We start from the raw sequence: 27,474 nt of genomic DNA, 5'->3' as shown, positions 1-27,474 counted from the left end.
ATATACAAGATAACCCTGAGTTAAAAACAAATTAAGGAATCGGACAAAAAAGAAGTAATTTTCAAGTAAATCTCATGCAAGAAGAAAAGGAAAGTTTAATACTGTTGCACTTTCTTCAAATCCCGGAATTTGTATTGCTAGTTCTTCTATCAGATGTTGACTCACAATTAAATATAAAAAAAATTGCAGCTTGCTTCAATTGAATTTTTGTTTTAAATGTCTCCATCATAACACTTACTTCATCCCAATTTAAATGTATCTCCAATCAAACTACAGAGAAAATCTGCATGAAGGTTATTAAAAATCCAAATGAAAATTACAATTTATAAATTGTGTTTGCCCACTGTGCTTTCCCTTAGCAATTATCTCTATCCTTGTTCCATATAGATAAATACCACAAAGATACCCTTCTTATAAGACAACTAATTCTACATACAAAACAAGAAATTAAAAAAAATGCATATAAATTTATAAAACTTAAAATTAGACTAGTTATTGAAAATATTATAAAGTTAGATACTATAATTTTTTTGTGTGGATAAAATACTGCAATTTCATGTTTGAAATATAAGGCCAAAATTCCATGTCAGCTTCATATAGAAACATGTGAACTATGTACAATAAACATTAAGATGTCTGATATCAAATCAGTTAAACATTTACTTTTTTCCATAGCATACAAGTTGTTATCCAAGCAAATCTTGATTCAATTATGAAATTTACTCGTGAAAAACTTACAATGAATTTACAATGACACATATCATATAAAAAAAATTATTTCATAGTAATCATATACACAGTGGTCAACAGTAGTTTGGACAAAAGCTGCAAGGTACTGACAGTAATAATAAAATATAAAAGTCCATGTATAAAATACAGAATGTTAAATAACATTTAATGACTGAATTATCATTCACTTATATGATAGTATTTAGTGTTAAAATAACTATAAACATTACACAGGGGCAATCTAGATCTCTTCATTCTCTTGTAGTGAATCTAAGTAATATAAGTTAACAACATACTGATAGTATATACACAACGAACAATAACACACACAAATGAAATGATGCGTAATTACAACTTTAGAGTATCAGAAAAAGGTTCAAAGTTCATTCTAGGTTAAAAGTTCATTCAAATGCTTTTTATCGTCTTGTTGCAGCCTTGATGTTCTGAAATATATATAAAAAAAAATATTATTCTTAACATAACATGCAACTATTTATCTATCATACAATTTTATAAAAAGACAGTGTCTACTAGTTGACTGGTACCTAGCTGGGAACAGTAGCTCTTAGGTCCTGATATTTTTTGACAATTTGGGGACAATAGAACTAAGGACTTCGCCAATTACAAAATTTTTAGAATTGCAACTTAAGTTCAGGTCACCCTTATTTCTAAAATGTCATTCTTTTATTGCCAGTGCATAGCTCCTCAATGTATATAGTTCGTTTTGTTGGATGTTTTTCTAAATATAGAAAAAAAACTAGATGTGTCAAAGCGACACGAATGGCCCCGTGTCAAAAAGTTGAAAAATCTGCAATTTCAAAAACACATGTGGACACAAAAACAGTGTTTCATTATAACAAGAATTTTTATTTCTTTTGCTTGGGTAAGTCAACAACTTCAGTGAAAACATTTCCATGTGTTGAACATTTATTAGTAACTGATCTTTATCATAGTTTTTTCTCTCAATGCAGGTCATTGCCTCATTACCTACATTTTTATTTTTATTTCTTGCATATCAAAAATCAGCTCAAAATCTGGAGGCGTATAGAAAAAAAGTCTGTATAACTGTGATTTTCAACAAATTTCAAAGTTGTAAACCCTTAACTTTTGTAAAAATTAGCGGAGCAGAACGAAACTTAAACTTGATCTGTAACTCATCATGAGTAACTCACATACCAAAACTCAGCCCAATATCTGAAAGCATTTAGAAAAAGTCTGTATAACTATGATTTTCAACAATTTATCAAAGTCCATAGCCTGTAATTTCGGCAAAAATTAGCCGAGCGGAACAAAACTTAAACTTGATCTGTAAATCATCTTGGTTAACTCGCATGCCAAAAATCATTAAACTTGATCTGTAACTCATCATGAGTAACTCACATACCAAAACTCAGCCCAATATCTGAAAGCATTTAGAAAAAGTCTGTATAACTATGATTTTCAACAATTTATCAAAGTCCATAGCCTGTAATTTCGGCAAAAATTAGCCGAGCGGAACAAAACTTAAACTTGATCTGTAAATCATCTTGGTTAACTCGCATGCCAAAAATCATCCCAATATCAGAAAGCGTTTAGAAAAAAGGTCTGTATAACTGTGATTTTCAACAATTTATCAAAGTCCAAAGCCTGTAATTTCAATAAAAATTAGCCGAGCGGAACAAAACTTAAACTTCATCTGTAACTCATCATGGTGAACTCACATACAAAAAATCAGCCCAATATCTGAAAGAGTTTAGAAAAAGTCCGTATAACTGTGATTCTCAACAATTTTATCAAAGTCCAAAGCCTGTAATTTTGGCAAAAACTAGCAGAGCAAAAAGAAACTTAAACTTGATCTGTAACTCATCATGGTGAACTCACATACCATAAATCAGCCCAATATCTGAAGGCGTTTAGAAAAAAACTCTGTATAATGGTTTGTTGCGGAATGGCGGAATTACGGACAAGGGTAAAACTATATGGCACCGACAACTTCGTTGTGGGGCCATAAAAATATTATATGATTAACCTACCATTACTGAGGGGCCAGATGGGGAGTCTCATCAAGATTCATGAGTTGATTTTTTTGTCAATCACGATTCACATAAAATTAATTTCCATGATCATGAAAATATAAAAAAAAATCTGTAGAAAAACGGATTACGATAGCAAAAATGCGCTGATCACGAAGAACGAAAATAACCCATCAGGCCCCTCATTAATTAACCTGCATGGCCCATACATGAATTACTTATTGACCTCAAATCAAGTGTATCCAAATCTTATAAACTCAAATACCCTATTTACAAAGACCATAAGCAAATGCATATCATTTTAAAATGTGTTTGTCTGAAACCTATCAAATATGGAATTTCATGTTGACTCATGAAGTTTTACAAGTAATCCTTATATTTGAATAATTCTACTCTGAACAATTTTTCAGCTGACAAATTAGCTATTTCTACACAAACTAAGGTTACAACAGTCGTTTGTTTTGATTGATTGATTCCTGCTTTCCTTACATTTTTCTACCTTTGGCTTCAACAACTTTTGGATCAGAGTGTACCTGATCACATTGTGCATCGACACACAGAAATTCTCACAGATCTATTTTATCAAACTGAACCTATGTTTATTATATAAATATTAAAAGAGATATAGAAATTAAATTTCATGAAATAGCTAGTAGGTTGACCCTCATCATTAAGAAGCCAGAAGAAAAACTGACACACTCATTAGCAGATTCAATATAATGAATATAAGAGCATGCTTGAGTTGTTTTTAGCCAGGGTTTTGAAGTCTGATTTCTTGACTGACCTTTGAAATATTAATTCCTGTCAAACTTTCTACAACATGAGGAATCTTCTCCATGATATCCAGAACTTCTCCAGCAACCTTGGAAGCTCCTACTGGTCCCTTACCACTGGAAACCATGGTGATCTTCTTACAGTTAGTCAATGGGGCTGAAATCTCAGCAGCAATCTATAACATAATGACAAATATTTAACTTCATGCAAACTAATATTCAGATTATTTATATTTTACACTTTTAAACTAGTTCTGGCTCATGGTTGAAATCATTTATAAAAATTTCATTATTAAATAATTGTTTTATTTTTAAGTGAATGAAGAATGTGTCCCCAAATTGTGTGTAGGTCTCATACTCTATGTTACAGAACAGAAACTTAAATAATTAGCATTTTTTCCATTTATAAAGGGGCATAACTCTATAATGATTAAAATAATGCCATCAAAATTCAACTTGCTTTGTATTTTGTGGTAAAGCATTGTGTATAAGTTTCATTGCATTTGGTTGAGGCAACTTGAGTTAGAGAATGCTAAAAAATTTGCATTGCCATTGTTTTCCATTTATAAAGGTGCATAACTCTTGAATGGTTAAAGTGACACCACCAAAATTCTCATCTGTATCTGTATTTTGTGGTTATAATCATTGAGTATAAGTTTCACAACATTTGGTTGAGGCAAACTTTAGTTAGAGAACAGAAACTAAAAATTTCGCAAATTTTTCATTTATAAAGGGGCATAACTCTAGTATGGTAAAAGTGATACTACCAAAATTTAGCCTTGATCTGTGTTATGTTGTAATAAGCATTTTGTATAAGTTTCATAACATTTGGTTGAGACAAACTCTAGTTAGAGAATGGAAACCAATTTTGGGACGTACGCACAGATGGACAAGGGTAAGCCGTAATATTCCCTCCACTACAGCAGGGATATAATAAAAATAAAATCTAAAGCAAACGACTGACCAGATTTCATTACAAATAAAATAGGGCATTAAGATAGATAAGATGTCTAATCTTTTGTTCCTGGAATCAGCAAATGCTTCTAGCATTGACAGTTGTTTTAAATTTTCCCACCCATGATAAAAAAATTGTGGCAAGTCTATCTTGAATTAACAATTTTACATAATCACAGAACAGATAACCAAAATATCATCCCCATGATTTTAAGAACTGTTTAGACTGAAAAGAAGTAGGCAGTAAATAAATATACTGATTTTTATCCATTGAAATGAAAATAAATGTAAACCTTTGGTAGTGTTTCTAGAATCATGTCAACCATAGCAGCATCTTGGTAATCTTTCCAGGCATCAGCCTTCTTGGCCATCTGTTCAGCTTCAGCTTTAGCCTTGGCTTCAATGGAGTAGGCTTCGGCATCACCCCTCAACTACAATCAAAATCAATTCTAGTAAAAATATATTTGATAAATTGATAAATTAAATTAAAAAAAATATAAGGTCCAATATTCAATGGTTCATTAATAAGAATTAAAACATTTTCAATCCCCAAGTTTTTCCTGTTCTTATTTTCAATCCGACATTTACATGGATCCATCATAATGCAAAGATACGAATACCATATATATTTGGATGAGATTTGCTTCAGTAGTTTCTATGAACATATGTGTAAAAGCTTTAGTTTTAATGACAATATAGGAAAAATTTAACAAATTACATTCTAAAATTAATTTATTCCTTGCTTCGTTATCTAAAATTTATTTGTGATGTTTCTTCAGTTATAAAATTGCTTTTAAAAAGAATTGTTAAATGTTTATTTCAACAGTATCCAAGAAACTTAAATTTTAAAGTAAGATAATGTCTTTACTAAAGTAATTATACCTTGACGGACTCTGCTTCAGCTTCAGCTTCCAGAACAATTCTCTTTCTATAATATATAAAACAGTTTAACATGGCATACAAAATATAGTCAATATTGATATATATAAATGACACAAGAAAACATACGAATACATGTACTTATTTCATATTCAACTTGAAATAATTTCAAACAATTATGGTTTAAACAAAATGTTTTAGTTGTTTCAAGACTAGTGTGATAAATGCTTGTTGTCATGGGAAAGACAATATAGTGATTTATTGGGGTTTGCTTGACATCCAGTGGCAAATACATCTATTTATGAGAAAAGATATATTTTCTTTGAGGTTTTTATGCTGACTTTTCACACTGACTTAAAACTTTAATCAGAGTGTTGTTGAGCACTGAAGGTTAAAGATAACTTTAATTTTGCAATGTGAAATTAAAATAATCATTAAATAGCAATGACACACATTTAGGCAATTTCTTTTATTTGATTTTTCTTCCTTTTTAATAATTGTAGTTGACTGATAATGGTTTAGATTATTTTTTTCTTGCAATCTTTAACAAAAAAATCTTTATACCTTACCTATTAGCCTCAGCAATTTTTTCCAGTCTAAATTTCTCTGCTTCAGCTGGTTTACGGATTTGTGCGTCAAGTTCTCGTTCACGTCTGGTGATTTCCTGCTCTTGTAACTGAATCTGTTGTGACCTTTCAATGACCTTGATTTGCATCTGTTCTTCTTTGATGGCCTGTTTAGTTTTGGCAGCCTTTTGATAATAAATAGAAATGACAATAAGATGTTTGAAATGACAAATTTCTTGTTACACTTTCTTCGGTTTTCATATCAATATCATTAATTTTCTTCATTGGCCATATTGCAGTGTTTCATAGAATAAATTTTCAACAGAATCATCTTTTGTTTTACAAAAATATTCATAGATTTAATTTAACAAATGAATAAAAATAACCTGTAAGTCATAAGCTAGTTCTGAAGTTGCAGCTTTTGTTTGGATTTCCAGGTCATAATGTGCCTTCTTCAACTCGAAATCTCTCTGGGCCTTTGCAATTTCTACATCATTAGCATAACGAGCAGTCATTCTTGCCTCTTCTGCAATGGCTTCCTATTTTAAAATGTATCATAAAATAATGATATACATGTACAAACATTAAATTCTTAGTTCAAGATTGCAATAATTATTGTCAAAAAAAATTCCCACTAAAATTGATTTATTATTAACATCATTTTGGAACAATCTAAACTTTAGGGTAAAAACTGCTTCATGGATTTATTTCACTATTGCTTTTAGGCAATCAAATTTTGAAAGATGGACTAGGCCTTATAAAAAAGTATACAGAGGGAGATATGTTATAACTTGGACATATGGAGCTAAAATAAATATGGATCTATTTCCCTCTCCTTATATTCTCATGCCAAATCCTAGAATTATCATTAGGGAAACACCTTTTCTACACCTACATGGCGCTATCCATTTTTTGTATTTTTATTTATTTTTAGTTCTTTGACCAGTAGGGATTTTCCTTTTTGTCCAAAAACAATTTGCCTTTCAAATTATATTTTTTACAAGTTATATATAAGATAATAGCAACAAGATAGCAAGTCATATCTTCCAACATAATGTGTATTTTCCATATTTGATGCATTTAAGTATATTACCAATACACATCAAACTACTTGAATCAAAAGTTAAACATTGGTAACTGAACCTAGAAATGAAGGTCAAACTGAGGGCTAAACATAGAAATTAAGGTAAAACAACTTATTTGTTCTAATTCCCAACTTAGCATGATGATGGTGAAGTTTTATGTAGATCTACAATGCTATCATCAACAACCATACTGACTTACTAGTGACCGATATTAGCTTATAAGTGTATGTAACAAAACATCAATAGTGTTATATAATATCAAATCTATCATGTCTATAGGGAAATCAATCAAAATTTGAAAATTAATTATTCATATATTTAAAGACATATTAGACATGTTGGAGATATCAACAAACCATTTGTTTCTACAAACATATCTCATATTGACATTGGAAACATAAATCAATAGAAATTAATGCATGATCAATTAGACATTCCTATGAGAATAATAGGCATGCTTATAGAACTAGACTGATATTGATCTGATCAGAAATAAACATGAAAACTACAACAGTATTTATATTCAGAGAAAAATAGATTACCAAAAAAAGCTATTTCAGTCAAACAAGAGAAATCATTTACATTTTTTTTCAGTATGCAAATAAACAACCAGTTATGTTTTTTTCAGTGTGATAGTTAAGTGAGTGCAAATGTTGTAATGGACCTTAGTATAGAATATAGATGCTTAACAATACTATCAATGGTCAGAAGAATTGTCATGACTAGGAAAGGAAGCAAATAAAAGACTATCGGATGAAAAACTTCTATAAATTTTTTGTGTAAAACATTAGTTCTCATTTATAACTAAAGATACTTAAGTTATTTATAAATCAATAATAATAAACTAGCTAGATATTGATATTTATTCAGTATTTTCAATTTTACTTTATTTTTTTTCCCACAGAACTAGTATATCATTAGTAAACATTTATTACAAGTAAATCTTCACATATATACACATTCTTATCGATTTGAAAACATTTAGCACCTTATTTAGCAGTGTTTCACATCACAAAAACAGAATATTACTGAACAGGGCAAGTCTTAATAATCTGCCTTAGTACCGCTACATAAAAGCGATTCTATTTATAGTTCGGCAGGCAAGGAAATTTTCCCCATTGATATGTTCTAATATTTTTTTAATTGCAAATAGAAGGGTTTTCTAATTGGTTTAGTTAACTTAAACAGTCACTTAAGGGCATATGTTACAGTGACAGGGGAGGTAATGAAGTTGCTAACGTAAAATGTTATTTTCGAGACGTCAAACTGCGCCATATATGGAAAAGATGCTTTTTTTGACTGATTTTCATCATTTAAACTGATTTAACTTTTAAACGAGTTCATGGACCCCTCTGTTTTAAAATGACATTTGGTTTGATTGTGTATGAAGATTATTCGTACCAAATTTCATGAAAAAGTCAATGACGGATTTTTTTTAAATTCGATAAATATACAGCAAAACATTTTGTTTTTTTCTACATTTATGAACATTTGATAAATTTTAGTTATTTCTAAACAAAATATTCCATAAATTTATAGGATACTTGTATAAAAGAGAACTTATAAACAATTTAAGGTGGTACCTAACACTACAGGGAGATAACTCTGTAAAATCAGCTAAACGTTTTAATTACGTTGTGTTGTAAAGGGAATATTAAGCTTCTCGATGATCAAAATAAGTGTTTGTCAAACTGCTATGTAACCAGTGTAATTTTTCTGATAAAACGGTTGATTAAAATTTTTTGAAATTTTTATATTTTTGTCAAAGGGTCAAAGTAAATACTTTGTCAAAATTTTATGAAAATTAAACAAGCCATATTAATTTTAGTTAAGGTGTTGGGTACCACCTTAACAAAAAAGAGCTTGTGTTTATCTTTTAAAACAAAAAAGTTATGCATTTCTGTCGGGAGGAAAAATTCCTCCCCAATTTACTCAAAAATTCTCACAGTCAGAAATAAACTGTTGGAATTCTATACTTGAAGTATTTGAGAATCTTACATATTAAGGTTCTACCTCCATTTATTTTATATTTAGTTGATTGTTACAGCGGTCTTAAAATCTTTATCAATTTCAAAAGAACTTTTGATATTAACAGTTAATGAAGAAACTCGTTATAAAAATTATAGATGCATAAAAACATGAGTTTCAAACTCATTCCTCTACATGTCTATATAACTATTAAACTAAAGTTTCCTACCCCAAGGTCTTTTTGACAGTCAGTTACTAGATCTGTTTTTGTCTTTAGTGAAACAGGTAGAAACAAGGTTTTAAATCATGTATCTAGGGAAACTTGCTTCTTGTAAACTCAAAATCTTACACAATCCCAACTGACTACTTTTTGCCAGAGAATGTGTTCCTTTTTATTATGTATCGACATAGAGTTTCCAGATACCAAGACAAGCACATGACATGCACATGAGAGCTCAATGTGCATGTATCATTTATTTATAGCTACCACTAAAACAATTCATATTGAAACTAAAGAGCTGTTCTAGAGCATTAGAAAATTAAAATGATAAAAGAAAAATGATGACTTGTGTGAGTGTATTAATGTAAACAAGCATAGAACAACACAATGATGAAGTAGATGTATATAGGTATCAAATAAGAGATATTGGAATTTCACATTCAAACATCAGTTAAGTTTAATTTATTCCACTAGTTTATTAGTTATTGTACACGTTGTACATTCTAACTCCTTAAGTGTGTAATTAGCTTTTACTAATATAAAATACTTTACCAGATAGTCACATGACAAAGGATTGTCACATGATGACTTCAAACATAAAACAGGACAGTATGCAATGATACAGTATGGAGTTAAACATTGATTGTCAGTATTGGGATAAGTTTAAATTGTTTTGATTCATGTTATGAGGGAAATGTAACAGTTTGTAAAAACTCATCAAGGTTACCAGGTTTATAATTTAGTATGCCATACACATGTTTTGTCTACATAAGACTCTTTAATGGCACACAAAACAGTTTGAAGGCAAAATTAAAAATGAAGTTGAAAAAAATTAAAAACCAAATGTTTAAAGCTGTCCATCTATTCCCCAGGGTAGAAACAAATTGGTGTTTCAAATGACAAAACTTGTATGGACAGAAAACTAAAAGAAAATGTCTGTGAACAATAATATATTATGTCAGTATAGGTGTGCTGACTACCATGACTACTGGGCTTGCAGTACCATCAAAGACAAATGAAACGGCATATTGATCAAGGACTGATACATGGTATAAATGGGGAATACCACAGCATACATGTATATTGATGCATGGTACCGTATTGGGAAGGTTTAAGCATGGAATGATACAAGGTAAATTAAATATCTACTGATACATAGTATATGATTGGTTAAAGGCGGTTCATTCTAATAATCAATCAGTTTATTTATCAACTTTACTGCTTGAACAGGTCATAAATGTTACAGACATCAGTCACATGATGTGCATGCATAATTGTTTTTTGGATGATATTTCAATAAGAAGGCATATCAACAAAAAAGTAAAGTTGATTCAGGTAAAAATATCTAATAGAAGCATGTATGTAGTATGTATGTACATGCTTTTTTCACAGATCCATTAGTCCTGACAGGACTGTACTATGATTTATTATGTGAAGGAGTCCAAGTACCAACAGATGCACATGGTCACGGCAGAAAATCTATAAAAAAAATACCCTATGCCAGGCTTAAAAAAATTAATAATTTTACTGATACAAGGAACAAATATAGCCAGGGCATGCACTAATATGAAAGTTCAGGGGATAGTAATCAAATCCTCATCATGGTAAATAGTCAATGTAGTGTCAGTACATTTTACAATACATCGCTGAAAATGATTCATCTAGTTACCAATTCTTAAAATTTATGACTTTTACCTTTTTTACAAAGTTTAGGTGGCTTGCAAAGTAAATTGATTTTTTTTTAATTCTGATTTTTTAAAATTTTCAATTACCTATTTTCAAAATTGTATAAAAACTCATGAATATATCATATATCTTAAATCAATATGACATATTGAGATTAAATAAAATTTCACCTATTTATATTACAGAAAGCAGTGATATTAAATGTTAGCAGCATATCTGCTGAAGTGTGAATGTGATTTCCTAATAATTCCTCCCACTCACTGAGAGGGCAGCACACAACAAGATACCTTAATACCGGCATCTCTTCTGGCCTCTGCCTCACCAATACGGGCATCTCGCTTAACTTGAGCAGTACGAGCCAATCCAAGTGACTTCAAATATCCCTAATGAAAAAGGTTAGTGCTTGAGAGAACAGGGTTTTTCATAAATAAATGTACAATGTATACAAGCAGTGACTGCATTCTTTTGTCTGCCGTGTATAATATTCCTGAAATAAATATGTAATTTATGTGCGATAAACTTCACCTTGATTCCAGCATCACGCTTGGCTTCAGCTTCACCAATTCTAGCAGCACTTTTTACTTCAGCAGTACGTTTCATACCCAAAGCATGTAGATAACCCTGAAATTTGTAATGCATTTACCAATCATTTCTCAAGTTAAATTTGAAAAATAAATTCTGATATGACATCTCTTAACCTGAGTATCTGATAGAACCATTTCCTTTCCAAAGCTACTAAATAATTATAAACATATGCGTTATTCTGATTCAGGTTGATAAACAATGTCACTGCATATGTAATACCAAATATTTTTCTACAAGCTGTAAACATATAAAATGACAAAAATAATGTTCAAATGAAACAAGTGAAACTGCGAGCTACTGCTCACTGATGATACCCCCGCCGCAAGTGGATAATATTAATAGTGTAAAAATATGCAAGTGTTCGGTAAACAGGAAGTTGTAAAGTGATGAATCTGAAAACGCATCACACGGTATAGCTGACTTATAAAAATCCCGAAACCAAATTTCAGAAATTCTTGTATTGTAGTTCCTGAGAAAAATGTGACGAAAATTTTTAACTTGGTTATCATGTGTAAAATCATACAAGTGTTCGGTAAACAGGAAGTAGTCGAGTGATGAATCTGAAAACGCATCACACGGTATAGCTGACTTATATAAATCCTGAAACCAAATTTCAGAAATCCTTGTATTGTAGTTCCTGAGAAAAATGTGACGAAAATTTTCAACTTGGCTATCATGTGTAAAATCATACAAGTGTTCGGTAAACAGGAAGTTGTCGAGTGATGAATCTGAAAACGCATCACACGGTATAGCTGACTTATATAAATCCTGAAACCAAATTTCAGAAATCCTTGTATTGTAGTTCCTGAGAAAAATGTGACGAAAATTTTCAACTTGGCCATCATGTGTAAAATCAGACAAGTGTTCGGTAAACAGGAAGTTGTCAAGTGATGAATCTGAAAACGCATCACACGGTATGGCTGACATATATAAATGTTGATACCAAATTACAGAAAGGGTGGATGTGTAGTTCCTGAGAAAAATGTGACGAAAGTTTCATGGGACGGACTGACTGACGGACGGACTGATGGACGGACGGACTGATGGACGGACTGACGGACGGACTGACAGACAGAGGTAAAACAGTATACCCCCCCTTTTTTAAAGCGGGGGTATAATTAGATTGAAGTAAACAGCATATGAATAGATCATTGCTTAGTATACATGTAACAACAGAATACACACTGAAATGTCTCACCCGTTTCACCGACTGGAATATTTTTTGTATATGACATAATGAATAGCATTTTTAAACAGTTCATATTTTTTACATTTTGCTCTAGACGAATTCATATTCTTGGTACTGCTTTCAGAAGTAAGAAAAATATACAAAACATTAAACGTGAATATAATACATGTAGCATGAAACCTTTGAAATAAGTTTCTAAAAACTTCCATGAAAAGTTTGTTATAATATATATGCCTACCTCACTATCCCTGATGTCAGTAATGGTATAACTGACAACAAATATTCCCATGTTCACCAAGTCAGATGATGCCACCTCAAACACAGCCTTCGAAAACTTCTTACGATCTTTGTAGATTTCCTGATCAAAACAAAACAATCATTATATATAGTTTTTGTCCCTTTGTGACATAAAACATCTATTGATAAAGGTTTCTAATGCTCGGCTCAATATTAATTGACATATATAATTTTCTTACCTCCTATACATTTCTAGGAATGTGATGGGTTAAAAGCGCCCACGTGGAGACCCTGTATATTTCATATTAGGTTAGTAGGGAGGCGGGTCTTATCTCATACACGGTTAGTAGTGGTGTTACGTCCCTTTATATACCATATAAGGTGGTAGGGAAGCTGGGCTTATTTCATACACAGTTAGTAGTGGTGTTACGTTCCTTTATAAAACCAAAACGGTACTGAGAAAAAAATCCTAAAAGTTTCAACAGACAAAGAAATTGATGATTAAGATTGTAATAAATTCATAAAGCACATTAAAACCTAACAAGTTGTTATTGTTGGTATCTGTTTTTGCAAGATCAATGCAATATGGAAGTATATAGTTTCTTAATGCTAACAGTATTGAAGACTTGCTCATTTTGATAGGTCACTAGTCTAAATTTCACACGTTAAGATAAATTTGTTATAAAGTGTGCTAGTTACCTTATACAGTATATATGGGGTCAGTAAATTCCATATGGGGTGAGAGCGAAGATCCCCATATGGAATTTACTGACCCCATATATACCGTATTAGGTCACTAGCACACTATGTAACCAATAATATTGCTTGAAACAAGATTTAAATGTTTAATTTTTCCACCATATAAGTTCTATACAAATGAAATTTTAGCATTGCATAAAAATAGATTGCACTTAAAGTATTTTATCTGAACCGTTGTTTACTGTTTATTCTTCTATGTAACGTTCACTAAAAAACAATTAAACTAAAAATGACATTTCCATATTAACACATTGTCTTCAACATCACACACACATCTACATTATGTCAATGCCTGTTGCAAGACGACTTAACTTAAATCTAAATTTTCAGACTTTTTCTGAAGAGAATATTTTGTTTTTATGATGGCAAATGACACCATAATACCAATGTTATAACTACAAACAATGGTCCCATTAGCCAATCCATTATGTACAAGTCATGACAAAATGGGATGTCTTATAGTTTCAGTTTACTAAATTTACTCTGCCGCATGGTAAAGTGCCATTTCAAAGTCAATAAATTGCTTCGCTGAGCAAAACTGGATACACAGATGTCCAACCCTGAAAAGTTGGGACCAAAATGGACACAATATTTAAGCTTGATACAGGTCTGAATTTGGATTGTAATTAAATTTTTGACACATAATAGGTTTCTAATAATAACTGTATTCAAAGAACTTCAAATTGGTTGTATGATTTGAATTTATATTCATTTTTTTGCTTTTGTGCAATGCTTATGCTGTTGCAAATTGACACCCCCCCCCCCCCAAAAAAAAAAAAAATATTTGAAGAAATTTTCTTAAAATTCTGAAATCTGAAATGAGTTGGGACCATAACCCCCAAAATCAATCCCAACCTTCCTTTAGTGGCTATAAACCTTGTATTAAAATTTTATTGATTTCTGTTTACTTATACTATTTATTATCCGGAAACCATTTATTTCCGGACGAGGCTGACGATGACACGACGACAACTTGGTAGCAATATACGACCAAATTTATTTATTTTTTGCCGTCTTATAAAAACTAGGACAATGGTTGTGATTGAGTGTAACCAAAGTGTACATACTTCAACTGTCATGTTTCCCATGATAGCTCTCTGATGTCCTTCAAGTGTCTCCTGGGCAACATTTCTTATCTGGGCTTCTGACTTCCCCAAAAATAGCTCACAAGCAGATGCTAACATGTCCTGGTTGGATCCTTGAATTTTTACCTATAATAAAAGTTGTAAAAATATAAATGATTATGCTAAAAAGCATCTTCATACATATACAATACTTATGTATTATGTTAACAATTCAAACTGAGAAGCTAAATTAGTCTTGAAACAATGTCATATATAGATATTTAAAATTACGTTTATTGCTTGATCTAAATTTAGAAGTAAATGTTTAATAATGATGGTTTTCAAATCTCAAAATTACATTAAAATTGTCATTCATTTTTTTATGAAAATATATAAGGAATTATCTTTTAAGACTAAGAGAAATATCTTGAAACAAATTTTGAAATATTACTGCTACATTGTATCTGAAATGTAAGTTGAATGTAAAAATTGTGGTATAGAATATTATACATAGTTTTCTATTACAAGAAAAATGCAGTTTCATATAACTTCAACTGTCTGAGTTAATCTAATGTGAATATATAGATAAATGTATTATTTGTGAACGTTTACTACGTAAAAGTGAAGATCTGCTCTATAATTACACATATAAGTCTGAAATAGGAAGAAATTTCATATTTGTCAATTTTTTAAGAAATTGGTCATTTTTTTACCTATTTTCATTGTTTTATGTGTGGTGCTACCTTCACCCCTTATCAGTTAGTGAACCAACTCCTCTATTGAAATTTTTGTTCAAAATCAAAGAATATGGTTCAAAAGAATACTTGAGCAAAATCATTTTTTGGCGAATTAATTTTTCAGAAGACTGTCTTGAATTTGACCAAAAATATAGGAAAAGAATTAGGTTTTAGAGAAAATCACTAATATTGATGTCATACATACATCAAAAATAACGCAATGTGTGAAAATCTTTTTTCACTGAAACAATTGGACATTTTAATGTATAATCTCACAGAACTTTCACAACATTTTTTAAGGTAAACAATTTCAGGGCCAAAATTTATATTAGTTTACTTTACAATGTTAAAATATGACTTTAAGGTGAACATGGTGAAGGTCTATTTCAACAACAATTTATACAAAATCTATATAACATGTATAAAAGCAAATAGTATGCACATCTTGAAACAACTGCATTTAAGGATTTAACATAAAGGATTACAACCATAGATAGGCAGAGAAGAATTGGAAAGAGATGGTCAGTGCTGGACAGGATTTAAATATCATAACATTTGGTTAAGGTTTGTCATAACCTTTCTGCTTAAAATAACAAAGAGATAACACCTCTAAATTTTGTTCTGAATACAGCTTAACTAGTACAATTTGAAGTTTTTGGTATTTATATCTAAATATAAGTAAGTTATGTATGTTTTTGTGTTTCAGAAAGTTAAACACTTTTTTCAGTTACAGTTACACTGTGAATGCATTCATGTCAACCTTTAACCTTTAAGCTTGTCTGGCTTGGGCCACAATAAGATAAAAACTCATCAGACTTAAATTGTATTATTTAATCAAACTGTCCTTACCTGTGCTACGCCTTTAATAGATACAGCAACACCTTGCAGGGTGTACACGTTTGGAGAATCTATGTGGAGGGTCATAAGATTAAGGTCAAGCCTGAAAGCAAATCAGTTTCCTCCATTTCAACAGAACAGTCATTACATTATACGCTGTAGTGGTCTACTGACAATGTATGCTTTATTATTTATTAACATGAAGACATGTCATGTAGTTTGATTACATTAAACAAAGGGAAGACAACCCTCTACCACAGCTATATGTACATGTGTAGTGAAGACTTACGTAAATATTTATACTTACTCACATTGTGACAGTGGAATATGGCAAAAAAGTCTAGACTTGCTGATAATTACCTTCTTACTTTAAATCAAGTGAACTGGTATGTTGGGGAAAAACTCATGCAAAGGTGCAGGGGCCACGCTCAAGACAGCGAAATATGAAAACTAAACACATTTACATCTGGTATATCGGACTTCACTTCTTACCTGTGCAATTCCTTTCATAGAAACTGCTACTCCTTGTAATGTATACACATTAGGACTGTCTATATGGAGAGTCATTAAATTAAGGCGGACTCTGAAATCACATAGCTCTCAAAATCAACAGAAAACCATGCAAGTTTCAAGTGATCTTTTTTGATACTTTGAAAATTTGTCAGCAATATTGGTTAAATATAGACACATAACAGACAGAAAAGAAGTGTTTTATGGAAATTAAAAAAAACTTGCTAAAGGGATGATAATTTTTATCTTGTAAATATTTGCTATTCATAATAATTCAAAGGAAATATTTAACATCTTGAATGGCCAAGTTTTTAATTCATTTTCAGTTCTCAATATTGAATTTGAAGAAATTTCCAAAGCATCATTATGCACAGCAAAAATTCTATAATTCAACCCAAAACATGGGGTTTCTTCATCTGCAGGCTAAGACCATGCACTACATCACCTGGGCAATACCAAGTACTGAAATAGCTACACCATGTTGTGTATAGACATTTGAGCTCTCTACATGGATAGTCATGGTATTTAGTGATAATCTAAAAACAAAGCAGTTACAATGTATAAGCAAGTAGCAACAACAAAAACTAAACAAATCATAAAATGTCAACAAAGGATATAAGGTTAAGCATGCAAAACTAAAAAACACTGAGTAAGTATAGGAAGAAAATTGTTGGCAAAGCAATAGGAGTACATAATGCAATGTCTGCCAATATTGATTAGTTTATAAAAATGTTAAAAAAAAAACACACATGCTTATTTTAACAAAGACATGCGTACAAACAAGTAACTGCATTTCTTTTGCTTTACCAACAAAAAAGCATAATAGTATTGGTTAATACAAGACATGCAAGAAGTGGTAAATTATTTCACTGTTTAAGCACTTTGAAGATTAAACATGTTAAAGTATCTCAATCTGTACAGGGGAAAAAGGTAAATGGACAATTTTTCAATCTCAGAAATCAAAATAAATTTTGCTTGGACAAAGCTGTCTCAAGGGTTCCTATGTCCCCCAAATTGCACATGTTTTATCTTTTCAAGGTACAAATGTACCAGGCAATTACTTAAAAAAGGCACTTTTTGGGGGGTTCTTAAAAGCTTTTTATAAATATCTTACAGGAAATGAAGGCTTCAGAGCAAATACAATGCCATGTTCGTTATAATTAATTTCAAAGAATTGTACACATGAGAGTGCTAACAATGCAATTTTCCATATAATCAATATTTCCAAGGGCATAACGTTAACTCTTTAAAAAAAAATTGATTGGCACTGATTTAAATCTAGTCCAAGACATTTCTAATATATAAAGCTACATATGTATATGATATAAGTTTCCAAAAAATTTGACAAGAATTGTACATGTGAGAGCACTAACATTCCTACATCTCACAATCAAGATCATTCTTTGCAGCTGACACAGGGATAAATATTTGTATTTGACAGAAAAGATTTGATAAAGAGAAAATTACAAAAATCTAATATGAAAGAGAAATAACTAACTCTGACACAACACAAGGAAAAGTAACTGAAATTCATTAGAATAAAATGACAAAAAATGAGACATAATGAAAAACAACCAAATCAAAATCCATTTATATATCATATTTGCTGCATTTAAATTCAAATGTTGTAAAAAAATTTCAATAACCTAAAAAAAAACAAATAAATTTAATAATAAAAATTTATGTAACTTGAATGAGCATCACCTCATAATGCAAACTGAAAGAAACTACCACTTCTGGTTCCCAGAACCATGCATTTCTGGCTTCTGTTAGTATGTGAAAAATGCAAATGTTAGCAAGTGGATGCCTTGTCCAATAAAATGAGTTCTTAATTTGTCAAAGTTGGTTCTTTAAATGCAATGTGTAATATAGTATCTTTAAAATCTAATACATGTGTACTTCTTCAACTATCAGGTTGGCTTTTTTTTAATATAAAAAGATGAATTTTTATTACATGTACTAATTTTTGCTTGACAAGCATTTTGGGCCAAATCTATACAATGTCTTAGTATACATGTACAATGATAAAAATTTGAAAATGCCAACAGAATTGCATGTACAAGATAAATTTCATTTGAAATGCATGTATATAGAATCATCATGACCCTCAAAACTTACTTTATTGGACTAAGAGAGATAAATTAAAGTGGTAAGTTCCAAAATTTTGAATATTGTAAAATGTTCTTTTCTCACCTGTGCAACACCAGTAACTGATATTGCTACACCAAATTGGGTGTACACATTTGGACTTTCAATGTGTAAAGTCATGGTGTTTAGGGAGAGTCTGAAAATCAAATGCTTCAAAATTAACAAAATTATACAAAACAACATAACCATTGCAAACATAAAACAAAACTAAACTAAAACAGGATTATGCAAATCTACACATAGATGTATAATTAATCTCTAATAGGGAAAACTGAACAAGGGAAGCCAATACACAGGTCACCTGGAGAAATCATATATGTGTTTATGATGCTTGGTCTCTCCCTTTCAAGTCATGATATTTCAAAATATTAGATGCTGATATTGTTTATGTTCAAAAATTTGGTTAAGACAAATATACCTACAATGTATCATATTCCTTAAAAATTTGGGTTATTCATTCATATTTTGAAGTTCATTTTTCAAAACTCCAATTTATGTCGTCCATCAAAAGCACTTTTGTACATGTAGCTAAAATTTTTGGTAAAATGCATTCTGACTGTTAAAAAAAAGCTATCTATTATTTAAAATTTTATCAATTTTGTTATTGAGTACATTATATCTTTGAAACTGTATATGAGACAACAAAGTTTATGATCATATATAGATATAACTAACTTGTTCACAGACAAAAACAAAAATGCATTTTATAAGTGGGAAATTATTTAGTGTAAACAAAAAGGTAGCTAAAAATATTCTCTTTCATGAAATGAATTTCAACAATGCAAAAGAACAGCAATAAAACCAAAATATGGTGAGGCAATAAAACCAAAACGTGGCCAGGCAATGAAACCAAAATATGGCCAGGCAATAAAACCAAAATATGGCCAGGCAATAACAACAGGAGGCAGCATCCCAAGGCAACAATACTCTACCTATAAAAACAAGAAGTTATACATATATATCACAATAAATAGTGACAGTCAGGGTAAATTAACTTACTTGAGCCGTGCCAGTAACTGACACTGCCACGCCCTGAGCAGTGTATACATGTGGACTCTCAATAGACAATGTCAAAGTGTTCAGATTCATTCTGGTCAGCACAAAAGAGTTAGTAATCATGTATCAGAAGCAAAGTTAACTTGTTAACTGATTTTAGAAGACATTACTACATGTACTTAGTTACTGCCCAAGAATTTATAAAAATCTTATGTTAAAATTAAGCAGTTGTGCCAATGAGACAACTAATCAAAGATACAAGAGGAAGTTAACAACTATAGGGGAATAACATGATATGATATGTTATGAATGCTTCCACCTAAATCACACCTCTTTCAAAATCACCTACAAAAATATATTCCAGTGATGACATCATGTAATATGTATTTAACCTCTATCTACATGTATAGTGGTATGATCAACAAAACATTTCACACCTTATTTGATGGTACTAACAAAACTGAAAGAAATTTAGAAACAATGTTGTTCCTTTTGACATGTTCTATTCATTTATATACATTTACATGTACAGGTACATTTGTATCTCAGAATCAAAAGTACAAGATTCTTTTCATATTTGATCTGGACTGACTTTTATCCAATTTCAAATCTATTTTCAAACCAAAATATCTGCCAAACCAGATACTCTGCAGGGCACAGCTTTATACAACCGCAGAGTTCTAACCCTGAACAGTTGGAGCAAGTATGGACACAACATTCAAGCTTGATACAGCTCTGAATTTGGATTGTTGACACAACATAGGTTTCTGACACAGAATGAATGATGTCTAAGAACTTCAACTTATAAAAAACTTAAAAATTTTAAATTGAACATTTACCTATTCATGCTATTATGGTCCAATATTATCCAAAATCTAAATACATGGTTAGAATCAGTATATCAAAGAACCCCAAGAATGCAATTTTTGATGAAATCAAATAAAGTTCAATTTTGGACCCTTTAGACCTCAATGTGGACCAATTTGATAACCGGGCCCAAATATCAAAAATCTTAATACATGGTTAGATTCAAAATATATCAAAGAACCCCATATATTCAATTTTTGTTGAAATCAAACAAAGTTTAATTTTGGACCCCGATTTGGACCAACTTGAAAACTGGGCCTATAATCAAAAATCTAAATACATGTTTAGATTCAGCATATCAAACAAAGTTTAATTTTGGACCACGATTTGGACCAACTTGAAAACTGGCCCCATAAGCAAAAATCTTAATACATGTTTAGATTCAGCATATCAAAGAACCCCAAGAATTCAAATTTGTTGAAATCGTTTAATTTTGGACCCCGATTTGGACCAACTTGAAAACTGGGTCCATAATCAAAAATCTAACATGTCTAAGTACATGTTTAGATTCAGCATATCAAAGAACCCCAAGAATTCAATTTTTGTTAAAATCAAACTAAGTTTAATTTTGGACCCTTTGGACCCCTAATTCCTAAACTGTTGGGACCAAAACTCCCAAAATCAATCCCAACCTTCCTTTTATGGTCATAAACCTTGTGTTTAAATTTCATAGATTTCTATTTACTTATACTAAAGTTATGGTGCGAAACCAAGAAAAATGCTTATTTGGTCCCCTTATTGGTCCCTCATTCCTAAACAGTTGGGACCAAAACCCCCAAAATCAATCCCAACCTTCCTTTAGTGGTCATAGCCTTTAAATTTTATAGATTTCTATTCACTGAAACTAAAGTTATAGTGCGAAAACCAATGTGTCTTCGGACGACGACATCATACCAATATACGACCCCAAAAAATTTTTGCGGTCGTATAAGAAACAAGTCAAGGTAAATCAGGGTTGGCAAAGTATTACCCGCCCGGGGTTTTCCCGGGCTGGGCAATACTCCCTGAAACGGGCAATACTGGGCAATATGATTTTTTTCAACACAAAATAGTAAAGACTTCTTGTTGTTTCATAGTATTACAGCTAAATATATACATTTTATACAGATAACCATTGAGTCAATCCTAGAAGATTAAAAATTCAATTTCATTCTCTTCTCCACATCAATTCTATATGTACTAGGCAAAATACAAGATTTGCACATTTTAGGATTTCTTGTTAAAAATATCTAATTTCCAAGCATTGTTTCAATAATCTTAACACCTTATTGCAGTGTTTATGTGAATTGTAAATTAAATTTCTATATATGCAATCATGATTGCTAAATAAACACCCTACAGGGTCTTGTCATTAACTCTTATAGAAATGAAAAGACTGATTATTGTTATATAAACATATCTGTGTTCTAATCTGAATAATTACTTATTAATTAGTTTTGTACATTTGTACATATATATAAATTATTTCAAAGTAATTTTTCTTACATGTACATGTCATCCTTAAATTATTTATACTAGTTATATATAGTTGAAAAAATATTTTTTATCAGAGTTGTAAGAATAATTCTTTCTCAGATGTATACACTTGTACTTTTGTACATGTTTGTATCATAAGACTCTCAAACAAGTAAACTAATTATTTATAAATAAAAATAGGTTTATATATATATATATCTTAAATGTATTGCATTTGTGTTTGATTACTGAATCCTCTTTAAAATTCAGGCCAGTATCTTATATTACCCAGTATTGCCTAGTATTACCCACTAAAACCCAGTAAAACCCGGGTTTTCCCAGTATTTCCCACTGGGCTGGGCAATACTCATGAAACCCGAGTTTTTGCCAACCCTGAGGGGTTTAGTCACGTTTCTCCAACATTTGATAATTAGACTAAAACAACATAAGGGATTAGGGGGTCCTCATAAGGACTTGCAGCGTGATAATTACCTGTAATTCACCTTTATCAGGTCTTAACTGAAATATTGTAAAAAGGGATATTTTTAAAAAATATTTATATCAAAACATTAACAAACCATATATTTTTGGTCGAGTATAACCCGAAACGGTTACGTAATTATTTTCATCCGTATTTGATTAAAAAAATTAAAAAGGTTATTCAACAACAAAAAATCCTTAAATAAACAAGGGAAATTCTAATCAAACTGTAAATTTCATAAAAAATTATGAAGAAATAATCTCGAAATTATTTAAAAAAAAATTATTTTTTTTTATTAGAAGTAACATGAAAAATAGAAATGTTCACTGACTGTACCTCATTTTAGTCATTTATTCTATTACTTGATATATTTTTGTATTTGTGTTACATGTAGATGTTAAAATCTAAACTGATGCAAAACAGCTAAGTTTTATTTATGTAAAAAGTCACGAAAAGCGATTGTCTTCTAGTGTGAAGAACCATATATCTACCTGGTCGTTCTGTCTGTATATCACTTAAAAGCCGAAGCCAGTTTTCGTGGTATGCTGTCTTATCAGATGAAGTAGTCAGTCGTATATCTGTCCACTTTTTCAACGAAAACGGAGCTGATACAAATTGGGTACATCACGTTGCGTCGTGATATATATAGTGTTTAACTGTGGGAACTGGCTTGGTGAATATTGTGCACTACTAGTATTTTCGATTTGTTACTTAAGCTTTGGACAATTAATGCAAGTTGACTATGAATTTTAAATAAACTGTATCGGTGATAATAAGCTGCGTTTTGTACTTTTATATAAGATTAATGACTCACGATATATAAACTCTTAATAGCTATCAAAATATAAAATGATAATTTTTATTCAAGATCGCAACATTGTAATCTATAATACATAATTATGAAAAATAGAGAACAAAATTATGAAAAAAAGCTTCCGGCCGTATGGTAACGGATACTGGATGTGTATTGATTGATAATTTAGTCTTAGATTATTTGTTGCTTGTTTATGTATGTTTTTGTACAGTTTTTTATTGTTCTGTTGCACCAATGTCTCAAGATAAGGGGGAGTATTGGAGCATGCAATTTGGTGGTTGTCGTTGCTGTGTAATATGTTCGTTTTTTGTTCATAAATTAGGCCGTTTGTTTTCTCGTTTGAATTGTTAAATATTTGTTTTCTCGGGTCCTTTTAAAGCTGACTATGCGGTATGACTTTGCTCATTGTTGAAGGCCGTACGGTGATCTATACTTGTTAATGTATGTGTCATTTGGTCTCTTGTGAATAGTTGTTTCATTGGCAATCATACCATATCTTTTTTTATGTATAATTGTTTACTTCTGTTTCATTTGGTCTCTTGTAGAGAGTTGTCTCATTGTCTATCATACCATGCAAATCTTTTTTTATATAAAATAAAAAATTACATCACTGAGTGACTGTGTTAGACTATATGGACTTTTACAATTTTGGGAGTCTATTGAAAAATATATATATCGTTAAAAAATGTATACCTTTTTTAACAATATTTTGGTCAAGAACAGGTGAATTACAGGTAGATATCAAGATCCAGTCCTTAAAAGGACCCCATAATCCCTAATGTTGTTTTAGTCTAATTACCAAATGTTGGAGAAACGTGACCACACCCCCTGAGGTAAATTGTATAAAGTTAATACTAACATGTCATTGGAGCATAAAATGTAGTTCATAATGATTTAACACAAAATATATACATGTTAGGCTAAAATAACAGTAATACAACACATGAATACATGTATTTCAAACATTGACCTACATGTACATTTAGCATTTAAAACTATTGTAAAAATGTACATGTATATATTATATAAGCTGTATTCCTTCTGAATAAAGTATTATTATTATTAGTACTTGTCAGACATCATGGCCAATTACGTTCTTACACAAAATGGAAGTGAACATCGTACATGTACAATTTCAATTTTTTTTTACATCTGTATTTAATCTGAATCATGTTTGCAATGTTTTATTTACATAACAAATTATACATAAAGAAGTCTTAATGTATTAAAAGATTTCCGAGCACACTCTTAATATGTTGAAATTATCAATAATCCCATTATTTTATGGTCAATATATATAAATATAAGTGTTCTGTACTACTGTATATTTGTATATTTACCTCTGTAATTTCTGTATAACTGGCCATACAAAGCATCGACCACCAGGAACAAATAGTGATCTACCATGACAACATCCTACAATAGACAATAATTTCACTAAGTTACATTTCCAGTCATTTAATGTACCAGACCAAAATGTCCCTTAGGGTTTCCAACTCAAGCAACTGTGACAGTGTCATTAGAAATGTTCAGTTTTGATGTAACAGCAACTTAACATTATAAAAAGTAAACAAACTGAAAGACAGTGAGATCTAAGAGAAAACTATAAAATCCTTGATCGACCTGCATTTTTTCGGACAGTGTAAACACAGCCTATTTTGTCAAAGTATATTGTCTCTATATTGTGATTGTAGTCCAAATAATTATGACATCTTCATGATCTTATAAGGCTATTATATTTTTTTTCTTTGACACCTTACATGGTCGCAGGAAGGCATCAAAGCAAAAATTTTAAATAGCCTTCCAAGACATCATAATTATCTAGACTATTGTCATTGATGAACCTCAATTTCCTTGTCATACATAATTTTCAAAGGGACAGTTTTAATTAATCTTGCAATTTGTGACATTGTCATGATGGTTTTTCAGTCTTTGCGCATCAGTGCAGATTGAGTTAGTTTTCACTAATAAAATGCCAGCTTTGGCACTTATGGTGGAAGCATCGTTTTGGAATAAAGAAAGATAACTCTCTCTACAAGACCCATCTGGAAAGTTTCATCACTCTCGTTAAATCTCTAACGATTATTTTTTTTAATGGCTGCCGAATTTAACGTTTCAACTAGAACTCGAAAAACGGGACACATCGGAATAATTTCAATGTTAAATACGACATGAGTTTTTGTTTTTTTTACAAAAACAAGAATTCAGAAATTTTGGTAACTTGTGAAGTTTATTTAAATTTTATTGTACCACGGAAATTACCGAAGTTAGGACAACATCTGACGCCAAGTTTCGTCTGCTTTATTTTTCCATTATCAGTGAGGTCAAAACAAATTTCCTAAATAATCACAGGTACTAGCTTCATTTAAAAAGTCACAAAATCATAATTAATGATAACATATTTAGAGTAAAAGTTCTGTCCTGGCCTGTCGGTCCAGCCATGAGAACACAGAAAAAACCTCTGCAAGCAATACATTTCAGGACTTTTTTATAATGCCTTTAATGGCCAATGGGGGAAAACTCCAGTGCACTGGTTGACCATGTCTACTTATGTACATTTGCCACATAATTCCCCATATCAAAGAACAGTGATAATGACGTTGGTTATACTGTTGAATGTGATCACTGTTATTCATGTAGCCCACAGACTAATACACCTTATCACTAATCCCGGCTGACCCGGCCGCTTGAACTTTAGAAGCATACAACAATCACTTTTCTATTGTGGCGTCAGATATATTGTTTTGTGACGTCAAAATTTTACGGGAACCTGTGTGATATCCAGTAATGGCGGACAAATAGTGATAAGGTGTATATATATTCAAAACTTAACAAAAATTTAAAACAATAATTCACAATCTGTCTGGTTCTTAAAAAAAGTTGGTGAAAAAACTTACAATATAGGTGCAATTTGGGTACTCTCATATTAGCAACTTCACAGCTACAAATTTATTTTCATGACCTCCTTTGGCAAACTGCCAACAAATCTTTTCGCTGATTGTGTCACATATAACTTTATCAGATCCAGTCCCTGGAGATGGAAACTGTTTTGTTTTCTTTCTCTAAGTTTAATCATTAAAGGAGACTTGAGTCTGAGTATAACATTTAAGCAAGACTGTGGCCCATATTAAATTTTATTATGTATTTATGATAAGATGATGCCGTGATGGGACAGAGACAGAGTTTGAAGTTGCAACCCATACAAAAATGTTTCAGCGTCTATTTGAGGGATATGTATGACCGTAATTATGACCTGATTATAATAAAATCTTACCCGAAACAACCATTACTTCGTTCGGTCCACATGTTTCGAACCCCATGTTGCAGACTTTTGCAAATCTGTGAACCCAACCCCACAAAATTTATCCAAGTTCCTGTTTATGCAAGCCGAACTGAATGAAAAGCTTGTCGTTGATTGGCCGAAACAAAAAAAAAAGGGTCAAGGTCGTCCAATTTCGCAAGCGCTGTTTATTTCACAATAATTTATATTACATGCCATGTGTATATTGACAAATAACGAGTTTCCATGAAAAAATATATTTTATTTTATGAATTTTTGAATCAATTATTGTATTTCGACTTACACTGGATAATGATTGTTTTCGAATCAAAGTACTAACGTACTGTTTATGTAGTCAGGCCCTTGATCAGGTCACCGGACAATTATATTTATCGATGCTTTAGTACAGGGACTTTCTGTATACAAAGTAAAGAAAGTGACTTTAGTCCCTGTTTAGTACAAGATAAAGTGAAATGGGATTATGTTTATTGCATTGTGTTTATCACCTTTTTTAAATACTGCATGTTTACTGTACCGTGAATCCAAGTCTGGAATTTTTCATGCGTCTTTTCTCGAGCATAATTTGAAAAACCAACAAAGTATTGCCATATGACCTCTAACATTGGAGGGTTAAAGTTGCATT

General features: G+C 31.1%; 1 protein-coding gene across 3 annotated transcripts; it reads right to left on the bottom strand.

Annotated features, from left to right (window-relative positions):
- Positions 1-516: 516 nt before the first annotated feature.
- Positions 517-26,979, bottom strand: LOC143064582 (flotillin-1-like). Of its 3 annotated transcripts, none has more exons than XM_076237498.1 (12): positions 26,826-26,979; positions 24,892-24,967; positions 18,984-19,074; positions 14,710-14,853; positions 12,885-13,004; positions 11,398-11,493; positions 6,300-6,452; positions 5,917-6,098; positions 5,351-5,396; positions 4,762-4,899; positions 3,526-3,690; positions 517-1,172 (listed from the first exon to the last, which is right to left on the bottom strand). In XM_076237498.1, exons 1-12 carry the CDS (start codon positions 26,869-26,871, stop codon positions 1,146-1,148), a joined length of 1,284 nt encoding a protein of 427 aa, XP_076093613.1. In that variant the 5' UTR covers positions 26,872-26,979; the 3' UTR covers positions 517-1,145. The 3 variants fall into 3 exon arrangements, with proteins under 3 accessions (XP_076093613.1, XP_076093612.1, XP_076093615.1); XM_076237497.1 differs by lacking the exon at positions 11,398-11,493 and adding an exon at positions 11,160-11,255; XM_076237500.1 differs by lacking the exons at positions 11,398-11,493; positions 18,984-19,074 and adding exons at positions 11,160-11,255; positions 16,293-16,383.
- Between the last annotated feature and the right edge of the window lie 495 nt (positions 26,980-27,474).

Source organism: Mytilus galloprovincialis, chromosome 2 (genome assembly GCF_965363235.1).
Source record: "Mytilus galloprovincialis chromosome 2, xbMytGall1.hap1.1, whole genome shotgun sequence".
NCBI classification, from domain to species: Eukaryota; Metazoa; Mollusca; class Bivalvia; order Mytilida; family Mytilidae; genus Mytilus; species Mytilus galloprovincialis.
The sequence above is the reverse complement of the archived record's forward strand: the minus strand, read 5'-3'. Positions and strand labels throughout refer to the sequence as shown.

What these genes read in the sequence shown, in the direction of transcription:
- LOC143064582 (XM_076237498.1), bottom strand. Translation starts at nt 26,871, where the DNA reads ATGGGGTTCGAAACATGTGGACCGAACGAAGTAATGGTTGTTTCGG. An exon ending in AACTAGCTTATGACTTACAG is followed by an intron (nt 6,099 to 6,299) that starts GTTATTTTTATT and finishes TATTATCAAAAG; the next exon opens with GCTGCCAAAACTAAACAGGC. An exon ending in CTGAAGCAGAGTCCGTCAAG is followed by an intron (nt 4,900 to 5,350) that starts GTATAATTACTT and finishes TTTTGATTGTAG; the next exon opens with TTGAGGGGTGATGCCGAAGC.